The sequence below is a fragment of the Carlito syrichta genome, unplaced genomic scaffold, assembly GCF_000164805.1.
Source record: "Carlito syrichta isolate Samal-C Ts95f unplaced genomic scaffold, Tarsius_syrichta-2.0.1 Scaffold313228, whole genome shotgun sequence".
In the NCBI taxonomy this organism is placed as follows: Eukaryota; Metazoa; Chordata; class Mammalia; order Primates; family Tarsiidae; genus Carlito; species Carlito syrichta.
The window spans coordinates 125,714-148,504 of NW_007257324.1; the positions used below are offsets into that span (position 1 = coordinate 125,714).

Consider the following 22,791-nt stretch of genomic DNA (forward strand, 5'->3'; position numbering starts at 1 on the left):
TTAATTAACATTTTTTATTTTGGTATTGTGGGGCACAGTTAAGGGTTAGGTACACAAATATGTTTCGTTCAGGCACCCTTGATGATAAGGGGTGTCTCCCTGTCCCCAGACAGATATTTACTACCGTTTAACAATGTTGATTCTTCCAATCTATGAGCATGGAATATTTTTCCATTTGTTTATGTCATCTTTGATTTCTTTGAGCAGTGTTTTGTAGTTTTTGTTGTAAAGGTTTTTGACTTCTCTGATTAGGAAGATGTCAAAGTATTTCATTTTTTGTGTATGTGGCTATTGTGAATGGGATTTTGCTTTTTATTTGGATTTCTGTTTTTTTTATTGTTGGTATATAGGAATGTGTGTATCTTTTGTACATTTATACCCTGAGACTTTGCCAAAGTCCTTTATCAGTGCAAGGTTTTTGACAGATTCTCTTGGGTTTTCAAGGTATAGAATCATGTCGTCTGCTAGGAAGGATAACTTAACTAATTTTTTTTTAATTCCCTAAATAAATATTTATTTCCTAAGAATCTAGATTTCCTGATTTCACTTGTAGACCCAAGAGAAATGTAATTTAGTGTTTAGTCTAAAGGTCTGAAAAACATGGTTTTTTTGTGTGTGTTTGTTTTTTTTGGAATTACCAGTAACCTTTTAATCTTTCTACTCCTTTTTTCATTTGCAAAACACCTCAAAAGTAAAAAATATCTGTTCCTTTTCTCTAAACCTCCCCACTGAGTTAGGATTTATTCATCCACTGTGACCTAAATATATGGTTTATCATTCTTCGTCATGATATCCATTTGCTCCAACTTTTAATGTATATTCTTTTTTATATTTCTATTTTACACTACAAAGAAACTGCTGCTAATATCTTAGGGAAGAAAGGAAAAAATTTAGCCTCCATTTCTTTCCTCGCTTAAGCCATTTTTGAAAATATTATATATTATGTATAGGTAAGTTTTTCCCATTCCACTTAACATATACCAAGTTCTTGATGTTACCTATATCATGGATTAGAGTGCTTTGAAATTGAATAGACCCAAGAATTGTTGCTGATTATATATATGTTGGACTGTATTTCTTAGTAATAGCCTATGAACTTCTCTGTCTTAAACTGGAAAAATTTATAACATTCATCTAAAATACCCTTTTTTTTTCCTTCTGCCAATTGCACATTAAGGTACCCTTACTGTTGGAGATCTAGTAATGGTGAATGGACTGCTTTTTCAGCTTTCATTACCCCTTAACTTTCTGGGAACTGTATATAGAGAGACTAGACAAGCACTCATAGATATGAACACCTTATTTACTCTGCTCAATGTAGACACGCGAATTAAAGTAAGTAATCTATACAGTACCTTTTCAGAAGTTTGTGCACATCATCCCATTAATAGGATTATTCTAGGGGAATATTCTTAAATCGCCATGATAGCAAATCAATTTCTTTTTGCAGGAATTGGGGCTATCATGTGTGTCAAGATGTTGTTTTTGCTTTTACTTTTGTTTAAAAACCTTAAAATGTTAGCAGAAAATATTATTCCTAGAAACTAAATTTTGTTAGATTGTATTATTTGTACTCACACTGAATTTACTTTTGCTAATAATGATATAAATGTATGATTGCCACTCTCACATCCTCGACTCCTTTACTTCCCTGCCTGTCATTCCTCACTCTCCCCAAAAAAACATTGCCCAGAAACTAAACCATTCAGGACTTTTTAGATTAGCGGTGAGGAGTGTAAAAATGAAAAAGCATCCTTGGAAGTTATCTAAGTCCACTAATAAACCTCCTCCTTTTTATTTAATTTATTTTTATTTTCTTTTTTCTCTCTGTGGCTTAGAAAATTGTCTGCATAACTATACTTTAGGCAGGTGTAAAGTTTTGGGGTTTTTTTTTTCTTTTTCTGCTAGGACAAAGTGATGGTATCTGCCCTGCAGATCACACCACAGACAGCTACAGTGGCCTTTGATAATGTGCATTTTGAATACATTGAAGGACAGAAAGTCCTTAGTGGATTATCTTTTGAAGTCCCTGCGGGAAAGAAAGTGGCCATTGTAGGAGGTAGTGGATCTGGGTGAGTAATTTCGTTATTTATAAAATTCTCCATTGTTAATTGATGATTCCCATTGTAATATTTTTTCTTTATCATAATAAAATGATTACTGGGGTTTAAAACAGGGTTTCTCTAATGTCAGTAGGAGCTAAATAACCTTTCCTCATCTCCAATTTCAGGAAAAGCACAATAGTGAGGCTGTTGTTTCGCTTCTATGAGCCTCAGAGGGGTAGCATTTACCTTGCTGGTCAAAATATACAAGATGTGAGCCTGGAAAGCCTTCGGAGGGCAGTGGGAGTGGTACCTCAGGTATTTAAAACACACACAAAAAAACAGTTTTTTGGAAGATTTATTGGGTTGGTTGATCTGTAACTAGAATAATTTATAGTATTAAACCCTTCAGGGAAAATCCTGTTACTAAAAATAATTTTTTTAAAAAACAAAGACATAAAACTTGAATGAAAAATCTGCATGCTGAGAAGATGTCTAAGATGTAAAACGAAAGCATAGGAAAGTAGAGAGAGTACAAACCTGAATTCTAACTCCAGCTCTAACCCTTATTAGTTCTGTGGCCTTGAGCTTAAGTTTCCTGTTCTGTAAAATAAGGATACTGTTTATCTTATAGGATCATTTTATAATCCTATCATTACATGATTGTCCATCGCATAATTGTTTAGTAAACAAAAACTTTTGTAATTTGGAACAGTTTCTGACATAGTCGATTTAAAATAATTGCAAAGTGGTAGTTTGGTTACCAACCTCAAGGTTGTATGCTTTGTGCACCACAATGCCTTACCCATAGTAAGCATTTAATAAACATTTCCTGAGTGACTTTGGAGGGAAAATAAATTCAAAGTAAGATCTGAGAAGATGAGAAGTAGATAACCTTATAGATGCAAGCTTTTTGTTAATGTTGAAAGCTGGTTTTTGGGGTTTTTTTTTAACTTTTTGTTGAGACAGGATCTCACTATGTTGCCCAGGCTGGTCTCAAACTCCTGGGATCAAGCGATCCTCCCACCTCCATGTTCCAAAATGCTGGGTTTATAGGTGTGAGCCACTTCACCTGACTTGCAGCTAGTATTTATTATAAAGTTAATTCCTAGAACCACAATCAAATCCCTGGGAGAGCAGATCAAAATATGAGAAGGTGAGGAACTGTAAAAAAATGATTGGATGGGGATATGTAGCTTGTAAAAGGTCTCCAAGTGATCTGACACATGATACTCATCTCTGTCTTCTCTCATTGAGTTTCCCAAATGTTAGTGGGCATGAGTCACCTAGAGAGATTATTGTAAGATGATGGATATGTAAAGTTGCTTCACTATTGTAACCATTTTGCTATCTATATTTATCTCATAGAATCATGTTATACACCTTGAATATACAAGGGAGACCCAGAAAAAACAGAATTTTTTTTTAAGGATGGGCCCCTTGTAGTATAGGCTTCCTCCACTAGGTAAGCGTTCTAGGAAGCCATCAGCCTCAGTGTACTAGCTAACATTGCTAAGAGAGGCTTGTGTTCAGCTTCAGTGAATTTTTGGAGGATTCTTTCAGCGCATTTTCCCATTTCATGATGAGTGATTTACAAGCACACCTGCACACACCATGCTGAATGTTCAGCAGTTTTTGACCAAAAATGGCATGATCCCCATGCCCCACCCTCCCTATTCACCTGATCTCACTCACCATCAGCAACTTCCTCCTCCCCCCAAATGAAAATAGTTCTCAAAGGAAAGCGTTTTACTGATGTAGAAGAGGTGAAACAGAAATCAAAACTGACAAGTTCAAAAACTGTTTTGAGCAGTGGTAAAAGCATCTCAGTAGGTGTATTGCATCAAACAGAGAGTAATTTGAAGGTGACTGAAGTTTAAACATGTAAGAATAAATGCACAATTTTTTATAAATAAATTTAGTTTGGGGGACAGCATCCCCCCTCATGCACAATAACATTTATAAATTTTAAAAATTAAATAATCTGAATTATTTGGATTGGATTAAATAATCCAGTTTTATGGTTCCAATTATTTTTTATATAACACCAGGTCTGATTTTAGAGGGTTGTGTGGGACCCAGAAACCTGCAATTTTGAAATGTCTCCTAGGTAATTCTGATATAGATGGTTCATAGATTATATGTTGAAAACCACTGACCTAAACTGTATGTCAAGTAAACTATTCTGGGATGTGACTAATTAGGGCCCAATGTCTTTATCCATATAAATAGATTCCTGCCATTCTCTTGAGCTATATAACTATTATCTTCGTCCTTTAGAGAAGTAAAATATTCACAAAGGAAAAGCACACATGACCAATAAATAAAAGTAAAGATGCTCATCCTCATTGGAGGCGGCCTTAGCAATATAAATTAAATTAGCAATGGGATAGGTATCATTTTTCACCCATCAGATTGGCAAGGATTTTGAAATTCATAATAGTCAGTTTGAGTAGGGCTGTGTAAAATGGACAGTCTGTTGTTTTGCTGGTGGAAGTATATAGCTTTCCTGACAAGCAAATTAGCAATATGTATCAAGTGCCTGAAAAATACCATACCCTTTATTCATATAATTCTGCCACTGGAAAATTTTAATAAGATATGAACAAGTCTTTATATGTAAAGATGTTCATCACAGCATTATCTACAATAGCAAAAGTTGGAAACAATATGAATGTACAATAATAATTAGATGGTTAAATTATCATCATAGGATAAATGTCACACAGCAGACTTTCCAAAGTTTATTGAAAAGGATTCCAAACAAAATATAATATCCCAATTTTATATTATCAAATAAATATACTAACGAAGTGAAAAAAGATAGAAAATATACCAAAATAGTAGTTATTGCTAAATGATGGGATTATGGATTATTTGATTTTTAGTTTATAAATGTTATTGTGCATATTTAAGGTATACAACATGATATGTGATATATATAAATAGTAAAATGATTACTATAGTGTAGCAAATTAATATATCCATCATCTCACAATTATCCATTTTTTTGTGCCAAGAGCAGCTAAAATCTACCCATTTGGCAAAAAACATACACAAAAATGTCCAGTATTTAATTTTTACTTTACCTTTTTATATATTTTTAAATTAACATTTGTTTAACTTCTTCCAAAGTATAAAGTATTTTAAAATAAGTAGTTTTTATTTATAGAATGAACTTATTGGGTTTAAGTACAATCTCAATATGAGACTTTTTTGTATTAATAGTAGGTATGTAAATGATTTAAATATTATTTGAAATAATACCTGAAATTCTGGATCTGATTATGATGTTTTAAAAAATCTTGATTGATTAACTGGTTAATGTGAATTAATGGTGCCATTTTATTTACCCTTACTAATTATAGCCTTGTAAGTATTTGAAACTGAAAGAAAATTGGGGGATGGATGCTCACATTAAGTAAATCAGCTTTAGTGTGCCATGCCAGAATAAGTTGAAATATGAAATGAACACTTGCAGGGATCTTTCTCCAAAACATATGTATAGTGCATAAATTTTTTGTTTTAAGTCCAATGTCAAAACTTCTTAGAAACATAGGAAACATGTTCAAACTTCATTAGTAATTAGGGAAATGCTTATTTAAACAAAAAGCACATTTCTCCCCTAAAAGCAGAAATAATTAAGAATTACTAATATTCAGGGTTGCTTAATGTCTACCAGTAGTGTAATATGTAAATAAATTTTGATATATCTGTATTATGGAATATGCAATTGTTAAAAAGAATGAGGTAGGTTTCTGTTATTGACATGGACAATCTCCAGGATACGTTAAGTAAAAAAAGCAGTGTGCAAAATAATATGTATAGAGTGGCCCCACTTGTGTTGAGGGGGAAGTGTATGTTTAAGTATATAAGTGCATGGACAAAAGTCTGAAATGATACACAATAAATTGTTTATGGTTACTGGCTCTGGGAAATGAAATGGGATTGTGGAGATGGAGGAGTGATGAAAGGGGTTGTCATGTTTTTTACTCCTTATGTCTTTGTGTCTTTACAATTTGAATTTTTATAATGATATACGTGTGTGTATATATCCATATGTGTGTGTGTGTGTGTGTGTGTGTATCTGCTTCAGGATGCTGTCCTCTTCCATAATACTATTTACTACAACCTCTTATATGGAAACATCAGTGCTTCACCTGAAGAAGTGTATGCAGTGGCTAAATTAGCTGGCGTTCATGATGCAATTCTTCGAATGCCACATGGATATGACACACAAGTAGGAGAACGAGGACTCAAGCTTTCAGGTGAACAAAGATTTTAGACCTGTTCCCCACTTGTATACTTCTTTCAAACTCTAATTTGTCAGAACCATTCTTTAAAAAATGCAATGATAGAATTCAAACCTAGCATTCATCCAGTCGCATTTGATGGGGTTCCCAATCTCCTACCCCTCACTATAAACAATGCAGCATACTAGTAACTGTTCTTTAGTTATGTCAGTCTCTTTTTTTCCACTTGCAACTGTAAACATTGTAGGTGCCTGATATTAAGTAAGTTATTGATATATGTTCAGATCAATGTTAACTTATTATCCATGATCTTCATATGAAAGGAAAACCAAGATCATTTTTTACTTGGGCAAGTGGTAAAGATAGACAAACAAATTTGATATGGAACAGTGTATCTCTCATCATGATTTTCTAGATCATTAGGAAATGTTTTCAATACTTTAGACCTCATTATATTTAATCCTGCTAATTACTGTACTTTCTTAACAGCCACCTTCATTTTCATGTCCTTGTTGGTTCAGTACTCAAGAAAATTTGGGGTCTTGTACATTTCTGTTTAAGTATTTAATTATGAGATTGCTAGGTTTAAGAATGAATTACCTTAAAATGACTTTTTAAAAGTATAATGATACATAGTTTAGTTTGGATAGGAAATTGATAGGTTACATATAAGGATAAGGCAAAATAGAATGAAGAATACTTTTATTTTAGATTCAAGGGTTACATATGCAAGTTTGTTATATGGGTATAATGCATGGTGATGAGGTTTGGGCTTTTGAACCCATCACCCAAATAGTGAGTAGGGTACCCAATAGGTAGTTTTTCAACCCTTGCCCTCTTTCCTTCCTCCCCACTTTAGGAGTTCCCGATATCTGTTGTTACCTTCTTTATATCTGTGTGTACCCAGTGTTTAGTTCCTGCTTATAAGTGAGAACATGGGAGGTTTGTTTTTCTGTATCAATTTGTTGAGAATAATGGCCCCCAGCTACCATCATGTTGCTGCAAAGGACATGACTTCATTCTTTTTATGGCTGCATAGTATTCCATGGTGTATATGTACCACATTTTCTTGATCTAATCCACCACTGATAAGCACCTAGGTTGGTTCCTTGTTTTTACTAGTGTGAATAGTACAGTGATAAACATACGAGTGCAGGTGTCTTTTTGGTAAAACAATGAAAAATAGAATGAAGAGTACTTTCCATGTATTTTTATGGATCCCCATTCCTCTTCATTACAAATTGGCTTCATGTATTTATAACATTTATTAGGTACATACTATGTCTAAGCTACTGTGCAAAATGATTTGAGTTAAAAAGATGAAGCATAAACAGGCCTGCTTTAAAGGAACTTGAAAGCTATATGGAAAGTTTTGATCTAGGTTTAGAAAATCTTATGCAAAGATTATTTTCAAGTTAAGTTGGTTTGTGGTAGTTATTTGAGCATTACCTGGTAGCTTAACATGCCTATATTATTCCAGTCCACCTTTATACTTTACTGCTGCTCTCGAAAGAAGTAGTTTCCAGTTAACTAACCCACCTTCAAATTATGTGTCTATTTGGCTAATACTAGCAATCCTCAATTTATCATGCAATGTAGACTAGGCCTTTCAATACGTGACTTTACCTCAGCTGGCTATGCTGAGGTAAAGTCACTCAGCTAATCTTTGTTTCTCTCTGCATCCCTCTGAGGGTAGGAATGGCCAGAGAAATTTTATTCTTACCTAATTTCCATTGCCTTATAACTAAACCTCTCAAAATAGGCAGTTTATTATTTAGCATCTTTGCCAATAAATATATTAGAGAATAAGCAGGCATTTATTCTCCAAGTTCCAGAATACTATTGGATAGAATTAAAATTGAGTTGATTTCAACTTTAAATTTGAGAAACATGTCCAACTAGTCCTTCCTCTGAGAATCTACTTCTTTGAGGAGCTTTTTGCTACTGAGTTGATAGTATACAGAAAGATAGTTCTTATGGTCTCAGCCTTGATAGGAGAATTTTGATCTCATGAGATGGGGAAGGGTGTGACTAATATAAACTCAATAATATTAGATATAAGGATCCCCCTTTACAGGTCAAAGATAACAATTGTAGAACAAGTGAATATAATACTTAATGTGCCAGATAACAGGTAGAGCTTATTTTCTAAAGAGGTTACTTAAGCCAAAAAATACAAGCTTTTTCAGACATTGATGCATTAATGTATAAGTGTACAAGAAGCCAAAAGGAGCATATTCAGCAAAGCACCATCTTCTGTACTTCCAACTATAGTTCTAAGGTTGGTGACCTTAGACCTATAGTAGTCTTAGTGCTGAAAGGTTTCTTAGACCTGCAGTAGTCCCAGTGATGAAAGATTTCTTTATATTTCGCTAAATATTGTCACATTTAGGAAATAAATATTTTATAACTATTCCTGTATTTAGGAAAAAATGTGGGCTTGCACATTGTGATAGGAAGAGCATTGGACTGGAACAGGTCTAGTCCAGATGCTGCTGGAACTTGCTCCGTGACATTGAGGAACTCACTGAACCTTTGTGAGCCTCTGTTTCTTTTCAGTTTTAAAAATATGTTATGCTGCCTGAACGATGCATATTTGTATACCTAACCTTTAACTGTACCCCACAATTTTAAAATAAAAAATATGATAAAAGAATATGTTATGCTAGAAACTTATAATAAATGACTAGGGGAAGTAAAAGGTATCTATACCCTAAACTTTGAAGAATGCTGTGAAAATAATAACTTCCTGTCAGTTATTCATAGTTTCATGTCTTCAAGTTTTCAGATTTTAATTATTGAATTTGTTTTTGGCATTGTTGATTTTCTTATATTGATACTCTTTTGTAACAGAGATTGCAGTTCACTGAGAATTATCTGTAATATAAAGTAACATATATAATGAACATACTTCTAATGAGAAGAGTAAGAATAATTGTGGAATCAAAGTTGTTACGTTCCTGGCTTATATTCATCCCCCTCCTTCCCCTCCCTCCTTCCCTCTCTCCCCCACCCCTCTCTCTCTCCTGCTTTGAAGGAGAAATTCAGTATTGTATTTATGTTCCAGGGAGTATAATTTGTCAAAGGATAGCATATATGAACTTAGACTCTACAATTCTGTAAAGTCAACAGTGATCAAAGAAGTATAGGTAAATGTTGAAGATTTACTTGGTAGTTGTAATCAATGGAAACACTAGAAATGTAAAATACCTACACTATACTTCCTTAAACTAAAATTTTTATTTGCCAGGAGGAGAAAAGCAAAGAGTAGCAATTGCAAGAGCCATTTTGAAGGACCCCCCAGTCATACTCTATGATGAAGCTACTTCATCATTAGATTCAATTACTGAAGAGGTAAATGATCATGGAAATATAAAGCTTGTTAATGTTTAACCTGTCTACTTAGAAGTTTCAGTAAAATAGCTGCATTACTTTTATTTTGAATTAATTTCAATAGGAGGTGCTGTAGAGCAAAATGCCTAACCCCTTCCTCCTATATGGCAAGTGCCGATGGTAAGAGTGCTTTGCTGCATTGAACTTGATGTCACTCTGTTAAGTCCATTTGCAAATATGTTTCCTTTTGTAACTGTGTGATACGTTACACTTTTGTAGTTCCCCCGCATCTTGCAAAGCTGTAGGAATTACCTAATATACTGACAAAGGAAGAGAGTTTTAGTTTCTCTCTTATTACCATTTAACACTCCTTAAAACAGTCATGAAAGTTCCTTGTTTGTATACTGGTGAATAAAAAAAAAAATCATGAAGCGACTGTGCATACTTGAAAGTCTTTCATTTTTCATGGAGAAACTCACAGGGTGCAAGTCAGGCATGCACAACCTACAGTCCTGGTATCAATTTGTATGTATTTCGCAGCAAGTGTTGTGAAACACCAAAATGTGACACGTCGTGACACTACCCCAGCAACTACATTAGACTTCATAATAACATCTTTACATTACATACAAAAGTCTCAACAACAATGGTAATTTCATGAATTAATCCCCTTAATCTAGAACTAAAGACAGACAGATTTTATTTGTCAACTGCCTTCATTCACCTACCTTTTAATTTAATACATGGTATAAACCTCCTGTTGAAGGGTAGGCCTAATTTGGCTTCCCAGGCTATATAACATAATATTTGTATATGGAGTTATGTTTCAGGACACATTATTTGGTCTATAGATATTTAAAACAATTTGAAGTGAATTGGTCAGTATGGAATTTTGTTATATTTAAACTGAATCTTTATAGTGAACTGTGGTTGCACTACTGAACTCCAGCCTGAGTAACAGAGTGAAACCCTGTCTCAAAAATATAAAATAAAAAGAGTAAGGTGAACCTTAAGCAGGACCAGATCCTATTCATAGGAAAAGTAGGAACATGCTTACAAGAACTTTATACCTAAAAATGTCCCATACTATGACAAATTAAAAGTTTTACTAAGTCAATGATTCACATAGCTTTATTATGTCAGAGGGTATAACCCATTAATAGCTGATAGAGAACCCTCCAAGGGAAGCAGTTACCAGAAGATTTAATAAATTTTAAAGGGCTTTTTAAAACACTCCAGTGTCCTCAGCACAGTGTCAGAGTTTAAATTCTTGAGAGTAAAGAAAATGAGTCTCTCAAACATCACAGTTCTTTTTAGGATTGGCCCTGTATTTAATTATTAGCCTGCACTAGTAAAATATAAAGTCTTCTTTTCCTGAGTAACCATGTGCTCTTATAATTTATACCTTTAATAAATAAAATGTTTAGAAATAGCTATAGGAAGCCATTGGACATATCCCCATCCCCCACACTACTATTTTCATCTAGCTAATTGTACTTAGACCTGGGCTTCCAAGTATAGCTTAATATATATACAACTAATGCTCTACAGGCAGTACACAAAAATGTATTTCCAGGATGCATTAAGAAGTTAGAATGAATTTGAAAAAGAGGTTTCCTCAAGTTAAAAATACACACATTCAGCCAGTAATCCCAGCACTTTGGGTGGCCGAGGTGAGTGGATTGTCTGAGCCCGCGGGTTCGAGACCACCCGGGCAACTTGATGAGACCTTGTTTCTACAATAAAACAAAAGTTAGCCGAGCATGGTAGCATGCGCCTGTAGTTCCGGCTACTTGGAAGGCTGAGGCGGAAGGATCGCCGGAGCCCAGCAGGTGGACTGTGGGGTGGCTGTTGGCGTGCCACTGCACTCTAGCCTGGGCACAGAGTGAGACTCCAACTCAAAAATAAAAAATAAAAATACACAATTGTCTTTGTTTCCTCTTCTGCCCTCTGAGTTTGAACTAAGGAAAAGCAGATGTTCCTGTACTTGTGTCCTATCATTTGAGTCTTTCCTGATTTTAGTTTTGTTCTCATTGGCCAACATCATATCTGACTATATTCCTGATGTCACTGGAGTTGTTGTTTAATTGATAGTTTTTAAGTAAAGAAAATATCTACCTTCTCTCAGACTTTGTAATTTAGAGAAATGTTACCTATCTTAGAGAATTTTTTTCCAATATTATGTGGTCATATTTGCTTTCTCTTTTTGCTTGATCTTCTCTTCTTTTTTTAAAGTAATTATTAGATTAAGTAAAACACTTGGTGCTAGTATAAAGTTTACATTAAAAAGATGAATTGGCATTTTATATGTTTTTGGGAAACGTAATTATTTTCATTTACATTTACCTAATGAGTACTTCTTTTTTGTTCTCCTGCTCTTCTTGTTTTCAAACTTGCAGACTATTCTTGGTGCCATGAGGGATGTGGTCAGACACAGAACTTCTATTTTCATTGCACACAGATTATCAACAGTGGTTGATGCAGATGAAATCATTGTCTTGGACCAGGTAAGAGATTTAACTTTAAAGTTTAGTATTTGAGGAACGTTGGAAATTGTTATAGATATAAGAATCTTAAACATGGTTTCTAATAAAATATACAGAATTTATGTTCTTTGGTTGAGATTGAATCCTGATAAGATCTGTTTTTAGCTCCTTTTGATTGGAAATAATGCATGTCACTTCCAAGAGGGGTCTCTATTAAAGTATCACAAGCAAAAGTTTGATTGAAAAGGCATTGAATCTTCACTATAGAAGCAGATTTTCAAGGGTGTATATATTATATATATATATACATATAAAATAAGTTTTCTGCATTTTTGCTCTGAATAGAATCTTAGCTTTTACTGTATTATATATTTTCATTTTTCTAATACCTACACATGCCCTTGATGTCTAGAAAAAATTACCATATATTAAAGTGGTCATTTTCAAACATGGCCATTTTTATTTTACGTTTTTCCCTATGGGGTAAAAGAAAGATGAAAAATAGCCTGCTTTATCTCTTCTTAGGGAATTAGTATATGAGTATACTATCTAAATGTTCTGAACAAATTAGAGTACCACTGTTGTGATTGGTAGATTTGAAAATTATAATAGTTTTCTTTTCTCCTCATGTTAAGGGCCTCTTCTCCTCGTCCCCTAGTACTTGATTATTTCTGTCGTTCATTGTTTTCCACCTTGCATAAGTCTTTTCTATAATTATTCTTCCCTTCTAATTAAATACATCTTCAATTATTCATCATTTTGAAAGCCTGATGAGAGTTCAGAGAGAAGCATTCTTATGTATCATCTATAGATTGAGTTATCAACAGGGACTTTTTCAGTCCAGTAAAATTTCTATTCAGTACTGTGGTATATATACTATTTCCTTCATAAGCTACTTATGTACTTGTAACTCTAAGCCTTTTTGTTGGTTTGTTCATAAATGTTTACATCATTAGAAAATAACCTGATTTTTATTGATGGTTGTACCAGAATGCCTTAAATAAAAAATTTTGTTAAATATACCTTTGTTATATCATCATTCTTTAAGAATCTGAAATAAAATCTGCTGTTTTCTGCTTTCTACTAAGCTTTCCAATTTTATAAAATCATATAGTGAGAGCCTTTTCTTACAAATATTAAAAGTACTTTAGCGGGCATGTGCTTCACTTGCTTGATGCCATTAGGTTCACAATATATACAGTTATATCACACCATTGCCACTTGGGCTTTGGATTATAATGGATACTAATTTATTAATGATCATAGCACTTGTATCTAAACTAAAATATCTTTATGTTTATAATTTGATTGTTCTGTAATTGCTCGATTATGAAGATCACAAGTTTTCATTTTCTAGTGAAACTAATGTGACCTTAGTTTTGACTAGTGGTCTATTACCTCATATTTTCTGCCAGCAGTCTCTTGTAGTATTAGTGTTAAAATGGCATATCTAGGGGACATCTAGTTCAGCATGGAAGACTGGACACAGTTGTTCATCTCTTTTTCCCCAACCCCTCCACCAAAATGCAAGTGAAGGAATGAAATAAATGTAAGTATAAATCCGTAAGGACAAAGATAATAGGAGAGGAAATAACAGTGGATAAGAGATGCCAGCAAATTTGGGGAAGATGGTAATTAGGTAGAGAGATTAACAGCTGAAAAAGCTGAATGCTATCTGTCAAAAGAGAGATATCAGTAAAGAAGCAAGTTGATTCATGCTGTAGACCCCAGAAAAGCTCAGGAATTAGAGATACCAGGTACCATGGAAAGATGTAGTGAGCATGGTTGGAAGTAACAGAATTAAGTGTTAAGTCTACTATAGTTTATTACTATATTACTACTTCAGTCTATACTTACACTTTAAGTGTAAGTTCCAGGTCCCTTCCTCACCCCCACAGCCTGGTGTTTACCCTTTCCCAGTCTTAGCAAGAGGATCAGGAAAGTCAGCTGTGAGTGAAAGGAAACCAAGCACATTAACAAAGAAGGGAGAGATTAACTGAAAATCAAGGCATACCAAAGGATGGACCACAGTCCCTCTTTTGCCACTGGCTCCAAGAACTTTGCCAAGTAGTTGTTTATCTTTACCATCACCACTCCTTCCTTCATCAGCAGGTAATTGGAGGACTCTTCTCTGGAGAAACAAAAGTAGCCCCAGAAAAAAAAAATTGTATTTAGGGACCCCAGCAAAATATCTGGGTACCCACATGATCATCCTACAGTGAAGACTAATAGTTGAGAAGGCTGTTTCCATGCACACAGAGCTTTCAGTCAGCCTTTTAATGCTTCATTCTTAGATGTCAGAGGATAAACCTCCAGAACAAATGGAAGAGGAAGTCAATAGAAAATACATCTATTGAGCGTAAGATGACTTTAAAAATATAATTAATATCCTCAGAGGTCATGGAAAATTTAGTATTTCTAAAATAAGGGCAGATGCTTAAAAAAAAAAGGCAGGAGGATCACTGGAGCCCAGAAATTCAAGAACACTCTGGGCAACATAATGAGACCCTGTCTCCGACAAAACAAACCCAAAAAATTGTAAAGAAAACTAATATGGCATTAATTTTTTTTGTTTATTTATTTATTTTATTTTTTTTTTATTTTTATTTTTGAGTTGGAGTCTCACTCTGTTGCCCAGACTGGAGTGCAGTGGCCGCTCCGGCCACCGCAGCCTCGCCTGCTGGGCTCCGGCGATCCTTCCACCTCAGCCTTTCAAGTAGCCAGAATTACAGGCGTGCGCTACCACGCCCGGCTGATTTTTTGATTTATTGTAGAGATGAGGTCTCACTGCCCAGACGGGTCTCGAACCCGCGGGCTCAGGCAATCCACTCACCTCAGCCTCTCAAAGGCGCGGGATTACAGGCTGAGCCACCAAGCCCGGCTGATATGACATTATTTCTAGGATATATTATTAAATGAAAAATAAAGGTAAGATACAAAAGAATATGGCGTGCTACCTTTTGAAAGGAGAATAGGGAAAAAATATATGTATATCTGTTTATGTTTGCAGAAAGAAACTTAGGAAGGATAAACTAGAAACTAAAGCAATTGGCTACCTATGAGGTAGGAGTAAAAAGGACTAGACGAACTAGGGAAGGGAATAAAACTTTTCCATATATGCTTTTTTATATTGCTTTTACTTTTAAACCATGCTTAGTGTTATTATACTTCACAAATAAATTAACAAGAATGGGAAGAATTGAATACAAACAAAAAAGTAAAACTAACTGCATATCAAATTAATAACAACTACACAGAAGAAAAATAGAATTAATCCAAGTAACTTTTGAATACATTACTCTGATTATAAACCCTTAGTGGAATATATTATAAGGACAAAAATAACTAAAGAATATTTGAACTTAGCAAGTTTGTTGTTGGTAATAGTATGGGGGTAACCATTTTGAAGCTACTTAGTGTAGATTTTAAGACTGAGCATGTGCATAAACACAATGTTGGAAAACAGAGGTCTTTCTTGAGAGAGGAGAGATACAAATATGGAATAGGCAAAGAAGAGGAGAACGACATGATGTTATATTGGAACAGAATTATCAGTATTAATTCATGATTTGTTAAAAAAAAAAAAGGTCCTAACTCTATTCACTGAAGAAGCCTGGAAGCAGTAAAAATTCAGTAAAACAACGAATATACCTGGCATCCATATCTTGGGCACTAAATACTATTCCTCTCTAAAAGGATCTAAAACTCCTTGGAGAAATAGCTGATTTCAGATCTGGGACAGGGAAACTAATGAGCACATGTCATGAGGACACAGGAGCCATTTTGAATGAGCTCCCTCTGGCCAAATTTGGGGAAATCTGATCATCAAAAAAAAATAATGACACTAATGAATTATAACACATTGAATAAAAAATGAATCTATGCATCCATAATTATAACCTTTAATACAAAAAGTATCAAGGGGAAAGAGACAGTTCTTCTTTAAGAAGAATGCCAACATGTACTAGGAATGATAAATTTAGAAAATCACATTTTGCAACCACCACTGTAATAATTGATTCAAGTAAGGATCATCACACATTGCTAAAATTATATGGTGAAAAACTATTTGAGACTAGAGTATTCACACAGCTCAAAATTACCATAGATTACATATAATTACAAGGAGAAAAAGTACTTTTAAAATAGAGAAATCTGGCAGTTAGCACCTTGACCAAATGATCAAACTAAGTATCAATAATGAAGAAAATTGACCTTATGTACTTTCTGATGTGGTGCACTGGGGACACATCATCATCTACTTTTACAAAAAATATTTAGCCTGGATCTAATAATCAGGAACAACGAGACAAATACAAATTGAGGGACATTCTTTTAAAACTGGCCTGGACATTTCAGAAAGGTCTATATCACACCCACAGACTAGGAAGCTGTTATAAATTCAATGTGTTGATCCTGATTGTATCCTAGATGGAAAAAAAAATGTATAAAGGACATTATTGGGATAATTGATGGAGTTTGAATATGAACTGTATGCTAAATAAGAGATCATGGCATTGTTAAGTTTCTTGGGTATGATATTGTATTCCAGCCATGTAGGAGAGTGTCCTGGTTTTTAGGAGATAAGTGCTAATGAAATATTTAGGGCTGAAGTATAATGATGTCTAAAACTCATTCTCAAAAGGTATAGTGAAAAATAGTGTATATATATATATATATATATAGAGAGAGAGAGAGAGAGAGAGAGAGAGTGAAATGAGAGAGAGCATTGTGGGGAAAAAAATGTCAGTTGCCAAACTAAGAGAAGCATATAGAGATGTTCATTGTATCACTCTTGCAACATTTAAAAATTTTTAAATAGTGGTAAATACTAAAGGAATAACCAGAATAACAAAAGATTTTGAAAATGAGAAATGTCTTTTCTGAAATCAAGTCAAGGAAATCTTCAAAAAGGGAAGAATATAGAGAAAAGAGAGAAAACATGAGAATGTCTAAGAAGTCCAACATTTAACTAGTGGTAGTTCTGGAAAGGACAGAAAAAAGAAGAGGAAATTATGAAAGAAATAATACTCAAAAGGTGTCCAAAACTTCAGAGCAAGAGTTTCTATATTGAAGGGGCCTACTGAGTACTTACCACAATGAGTGGAAAAGGAAAAAAGAAAACTACACCAGCATATATTATAAAATTTCAGAATTGAAGAAACAGAAAAGAACCTAAAAGTTCTGAGAGGAATGCCCTCCAGGTGGTGAGGGGAAATGAACTAATAGATTACCTAATATAGTTTATTATGAGGGAAAATAGTGTTCAGAAGGGTCTTATAATTCTGGAATAAACTTTGGGGATTTTTCCAATAGTGACACAGAAAAGCAATCAACTGTAAAAAAGGCAGTTACTAAGTCTAGAAAGAATTAAAAACTATATGCAAAAAATAAAATAAAATCTTAGTACTTGTTTGGCTCAATGGGGAATAGTTACATAATCATAACGAGGTAAACACTGAACCAAGATTTGTGATATAACTGATGTTATTAGGAGAGTAAAGAATGGGGCAGTGGGCATGTGGGATAGTATAAGAGTGCTGAAGCTCTATCTTCTATAATAGAAAATTGGTAGATATTGCTAGAAATAAATAAATCAAGAAATAACAGTATAACCTTATATGTAAATATTCAGTTGTGGACACAGACAAACTTGTTATTTTGCTTAAGAGTATATTGTAGAAGTCCTTTCACCAGAAGTACCAGCAAAAGTGGCAAAATTCCTTTTGTCTCCCAGCATGTTTAACAGTAGCTGTCAATAAACAAATTAGTTGTAGTTCATAGTTTGGAATCTATACCAAATCTATGCAGTGTTAAATTTAATAACCATTATTAACAAAAATAACTACTGGAAGAAGTAAACTTTTCATTATCATGAAATCTTTTTTACTTATGAAATCTTTTTTTATTTCAAAGTACACATAAAGATTTCAAGATATTTTTAAATCCTCGTATATATAACTGCTTTTGATGTAAATATTTGCTGATTATGGAAAATATCAACTTTTTACATTTTTAACATTCCCTTTCTGCCCTTCAAAGTGAAAAATACAACACTAAAGTTTTATTTCCTACAAGTAAAATGTTCTTTATGGTATTAGAGATTTCATAGCCTTTTCTTTGTTCAGTTGGACTGGGTAGCTCAATGGTGAAGAAAGTATGCCTGCCTAAACTTTTCCCACTTACACTGTGAATGGGGAATTGGGAGATGTGTTTTAATGAGAGTAAATCCTTCAAAATCCTTAGTTAGAAAGTATTATGTATTTTCAATTATTATGTGAATCAAATGACCTTCCTCTGTATTTCTCATATGTTTGCTTTTTAGGGTAAGGTAGCTGAACGTGGTACCCACCGTGGTTTACTTGCTAACCCTGGCAGTATCTATTCAGAAATGTGGCATGCACAGAGCAGCCGTGTGCAGAACCATGATAACCCCACATGGAGTGCAAAGAAAGAAAATGTGTCCAAAGAGGAGGAAAGGAAGAAACTACAAGAAGAAATTGTCAACAGTGTGAAAGGCTGTGGAAACTGTTCCTGCTGAGTCACATGAGACATTTTATTTCCTTCCTTCCTTCCTTCCTTCCTTCCTTCCTTCCTTCCTTCCTTCCTTCCTTCCTTCCTTCCTTCCTTCCTTCCTTCCTTTCTTTCTTTTTTGTTTTTTTGTTTTGGACTACACATTTGCACTGAAGCAGAATTGTTTTATTAAAAAAATCATGCATTCCTATTTTTTATAATCTTTCTTTTATATAAGCTTTATTTAAAAGGGGATTTGAGTTTTACATCTTTCACCACCTATTTAATGTCATATCTGTATTTATCCCCCAGGTTTTTTTTGTTACTGCTCTGGTTTTTGAGTGCATAATTTGTGTTAACATTTCGACATTACCCCATTATACTTCTGAAATCTGACATTCATTTGATAGCCATAACCAGATGGGTCAGATTAGTTTCCAAATTTTTGTAGTTTTTAAAACCTCTATGCTGACAATTTAGAGGGAAAGTGTTTCTTAAAACTAAAGAAAAAGAGAGAAAGAAAAGAAGGATAGCATAGGTTCATTGTTTCTTCTCCCTCCCTCTTCCAGTGGAAATACTTCATTGATGTAGAAATGAATTTAAAAACATATTTAAAGTTAGAAGTTGTCAGAAATAGACATGCAGTATTCGTTCGATGTCTTACGTGATACTTATATTCACAAATTTTTAAGTATTTGCGACTATGTACTGTTTTTGGAGGAAAAAAAACTTAATTCTCATGATGGTATATAGGATATTCCTTATCATTAAGCAGCACCATAACTGTCATTTAGTTAGTAATTGGAATTTTACTTTTTCACCAAAATTAGGCATTGTTTTTTGTTTGGGACCAAAATGTACACATTTCTCTTTAAAGACTTACAAACTCTAATGCAATTTGGCAGTTGTTATACTGGGAGTGATCTTAAAAGGATCTAAAAATGTTTTTTTCTATTTCCATCTTAAACAAATTACTTTTGCTATCAGAAGTTATACAGAGAAACAAGTAAATGGGAGGTTGTGCACATGTATGTGCATGCAGCATGTATATAAATCGATGTTCACTTAATTATTAGACCTTTAGGTAAACAGGAGAGTATCACATACATGTACTCTTTAGATGATCAAGACTCTGACCTGTGTTGACACTTCAGAAATGCTTTATTACAAGGTCTTCCCTCTTTTTTCAGGAATTTAATGAGTTTTTTTTAAGTCTGACATAACAGGAAGAGCCCAAATAAGCAATCAGTTTTACCTGAGAGGAAGGGGGAACAGGAAGAAACTGTTTTCCCTACTAGAAATAATTAATAAAATGTTGGTATATGTTCACTTAGAAAGTTCCTCTCCCAATATGTATTTACTTTAATTTGGAGTAACCATTCAGTTTAAAAACCTATATACTTCATGAATGGCCACATAATCTTATATAATGAGATTTTATTTCTCAGGAAAGATCCTGAAGTATTTTATTGGTTTATGGTTTTCAGGTATTTTATTTTATTTTAATATGATTTGTTTATTTATTTTTTTTAATTGGAGTCTCATTCTGTCACCCATGCTGGAGTGCAGTGGCACAATCATGGCTCACCACAGCAACCTTTACCTTCTGGGCTCGGGCGATCCTTCTGCCTTAGCCTCCCAAGTAGCTGAGACTATAGGCACCACCATGCCCAGCTAATTTTCTGATTTTTTTTTTTTGTAGAGATGAGGCCTTGCTATCTTGTCCAGCCTGGTGTTGAACACCTGGCCTTAAACGATCCTCCAGCTTGAGCCTCCCAAAGTGCTGGGATTACAAGTGTGAGCCACTGCACCTGGCTAAGGTGTTTCAAATGATAATTTTATATGAGAGAAATTAATTTTTTTATGTTTTATATTATTGACATTTGTGAGTGGATATCTACTTACCTAACTTGGCTCTCCACTTTTGTTATATAAAGGTAATCTAATAAGTAATATGATGCCAGTATTTCATAGTCTGATACCAGAGTAAGTAATGCAGGATCTTGCATTTAAAGCTGGAGTTAACACTGAGATGCATAATCAACTGCAAAATGGGTTAGGTTAATTTTATTTTTCTTTTTGACATTTCTTACTCTGAAGTCATAGATGTTACTGCTTTTCTGAGGGGGAAAACACACTTCCTTTTAATTAATCAGCTGTATTACTGGAAATGCGGTTAAAGTCTAGATAGAAATTTTGCCTCTTTGTTAGTTTCTTCTATACATTTTCAGTGATGCTGATAGAAAAGATTTAGCTTAGTTGCATAAGCAAGCAGGTATGATTGAATTAATAATAATGTGGTCATTAACCATTATTTTCCACTAACAAAAACTCAAATTACTTGAAAAACAGTTATTGTAGAGATCATAACTAAGTCTTAAAGATATTTCTCTTAAGCACATCATATTAAGGTTGTTCTATACAGGGAAATAATAGACAAATTAAGATGAAAGAAAAGCTTCCTAGGATGATTCATTCAGAGGAAATGCCAAGAAAAAGGGCGTTTAATTATAATGTACTAATTTTACATTATAATATTATGCACTCAAACAAAGGGATAAAGTGTATAAATTTCTAAATCAGTGTTGCAACATAATGTTTTTTAATGTATTGGGATGAATAAGGTACAGTTTTGGAATATGGGCTTTGAAAATGGAGCAAGATGAGTTTTATTTCTTATATCCCTTTATTTTAAGTATTGAAATTGTTACTTTCTTCCTAAGGGAATCCCAGTTTATAAAAATTAAATTGAAACCAAGGTAATTTGAGATTATAAAAACTGGGCCAGATGCCTTACTGAAGGTTCTTAACACAGAAATATCTTAGTGAGCAGATGGGCTCATTTGGAAATTTTTTAACAGCTCAAGTCTGAGGGTCACTTGTGAGAAGCAGAAAGAGGCCTTAGTATTTGGACATGAACAAGCTCAAGATATGCATATATTTTTCCTCTACAGAGATTTGTACCTTTTATATACCTTAAATATAAATATTGTGTCTTTCCCTTAGATGTTGACAAAGCTGTTTGTGAAGATGACTGTTTTAAAAGATCTGAGTATCACATGTTCTCACTCATAAGTGGACCTTGAACAACTATCATAATACTATAAGAAAAGGCTTGACAGTGGTGGGAAAATATGGGGGGGGCAGGGGGAAGGGAGGTGGGATTTATGGTAGTCAATATCTGTCTGGGGACGGGGGACACACCTCATCAACAAGGGTACCTGCACAATGCATATTTGTATACCTAACCCTTAACTGTACCCCACAATTTTAAAATAAAAAATATGTATTAAAAAAAATAAATTTCAGTGAAACATAAAAAAAGATGGCTGTTTTAAATATATATTTTGCTTTAAAGGCAAAGTATTTAAAGATTGTATGGTTCCTTGTTTCTGGATCACTTTGTCCATACTGCCATCTTGCTCTTATCCTTCTTACTTGCTGAATATATCAGTGAATAGCGACTTTTGCTAGTATAGATTCATAATTCTCTTACCTTGTAGCTTTATTACAGGATATCCTGTTGTGCACTAGTACTTGAAAGCATTTAAATATGTTTTCAACTGCAGTTTTCTTATATAAAAATCTCTTCTTTGAGTATATATATTTTTATCATAAATTGTATAGTAAATGACAATATTAAGTCAAATAAGCTGGTTAAAATGGGTTGGTTTAGACAAAACAACTCAGCCAGAGAGGCCCTTTACCACAATTTTGTTTTTAATAGTAATATGTATAAGTAGTCATTACTAAATAAACATTGTCTTATGACTAGAAATGGGTATCCCATTGAAGCAACTCTTTTCTGCAAAGCCAAGAAAACTGATATTTTGTCATTCACACACTCAGAATGAATACGGATAATAAATACTCTGAGGATATGCCCTTATGCAGAAGGTGAAAACTTGGTAGTGGTTTGGAGAGAAAATAACTGTTTACAAAGCTCATAATGTGGGTAAAATGGTTGCAAATTATAGTACTTGCAATTAACATTAAGCTGTCATATTTTTTTGACCAGTCATTGAAAAGCAAGTTTCTATTGCCCCTAGTTTCTTAGTTCTAATGATTAGGACAGAAACTTTTGAGTGGAGAAATATCTTGACTGCAAGCCATGTGATAAACTAGCATTTTGACTAGCTAGGTAGAGTTGGAAATGAAATGCAT

At 33.9% G+C, this 22,791-nt stretch overlaps 1 protein-coding gene across 1 annotated transcript in view; it reads left to right on the forward strand.

Moving 5' to 3' along the window:
• Positions 1 to 18,829, forward strand: part of ABCB7 (ATP binding cassette subfamily B member 7) — a 79,598-nt gene extending 60,769 nt beyond the window's left edge. Inside the window, exons 9-15 of the mRNA XM_021718671.1 lie at positions 1,178 to 1,335; positions 1,909 to 2,072; positions 2,231 to 2,360; positions 6,139 to 6,310; positions 9,546 to 9,649; positions 12,028 to 12,135; positions 18,440 to 18,829. Of these exons, the coding sequence (XP_021574346.1) occupies positions 1,178 to 1,335; positions 1,909 to 2,072; positions 2,231 to 2,360; positions 6,139 to 6,310; positions 9,546 to 9,649; positions 12,028 to 12,135; positions 18,440 to 18,655 (1,052 nt within the window). The 3' untranslated portion in view covers positions 18,656 to 18,829. The remainder of the gene's footprint in view (positions 1 to 1,177; positions 1,336 to 1,908; positions 2,073 to 2,230; positions 2,361 to 6,138; positions 6,311 to 9,545; positions 9,650 to 12,027; positions 12,136 to 18,439) is intronic.
• Positions 18,830 to 22,791: the final 3,962 nt, after the last annotated feature.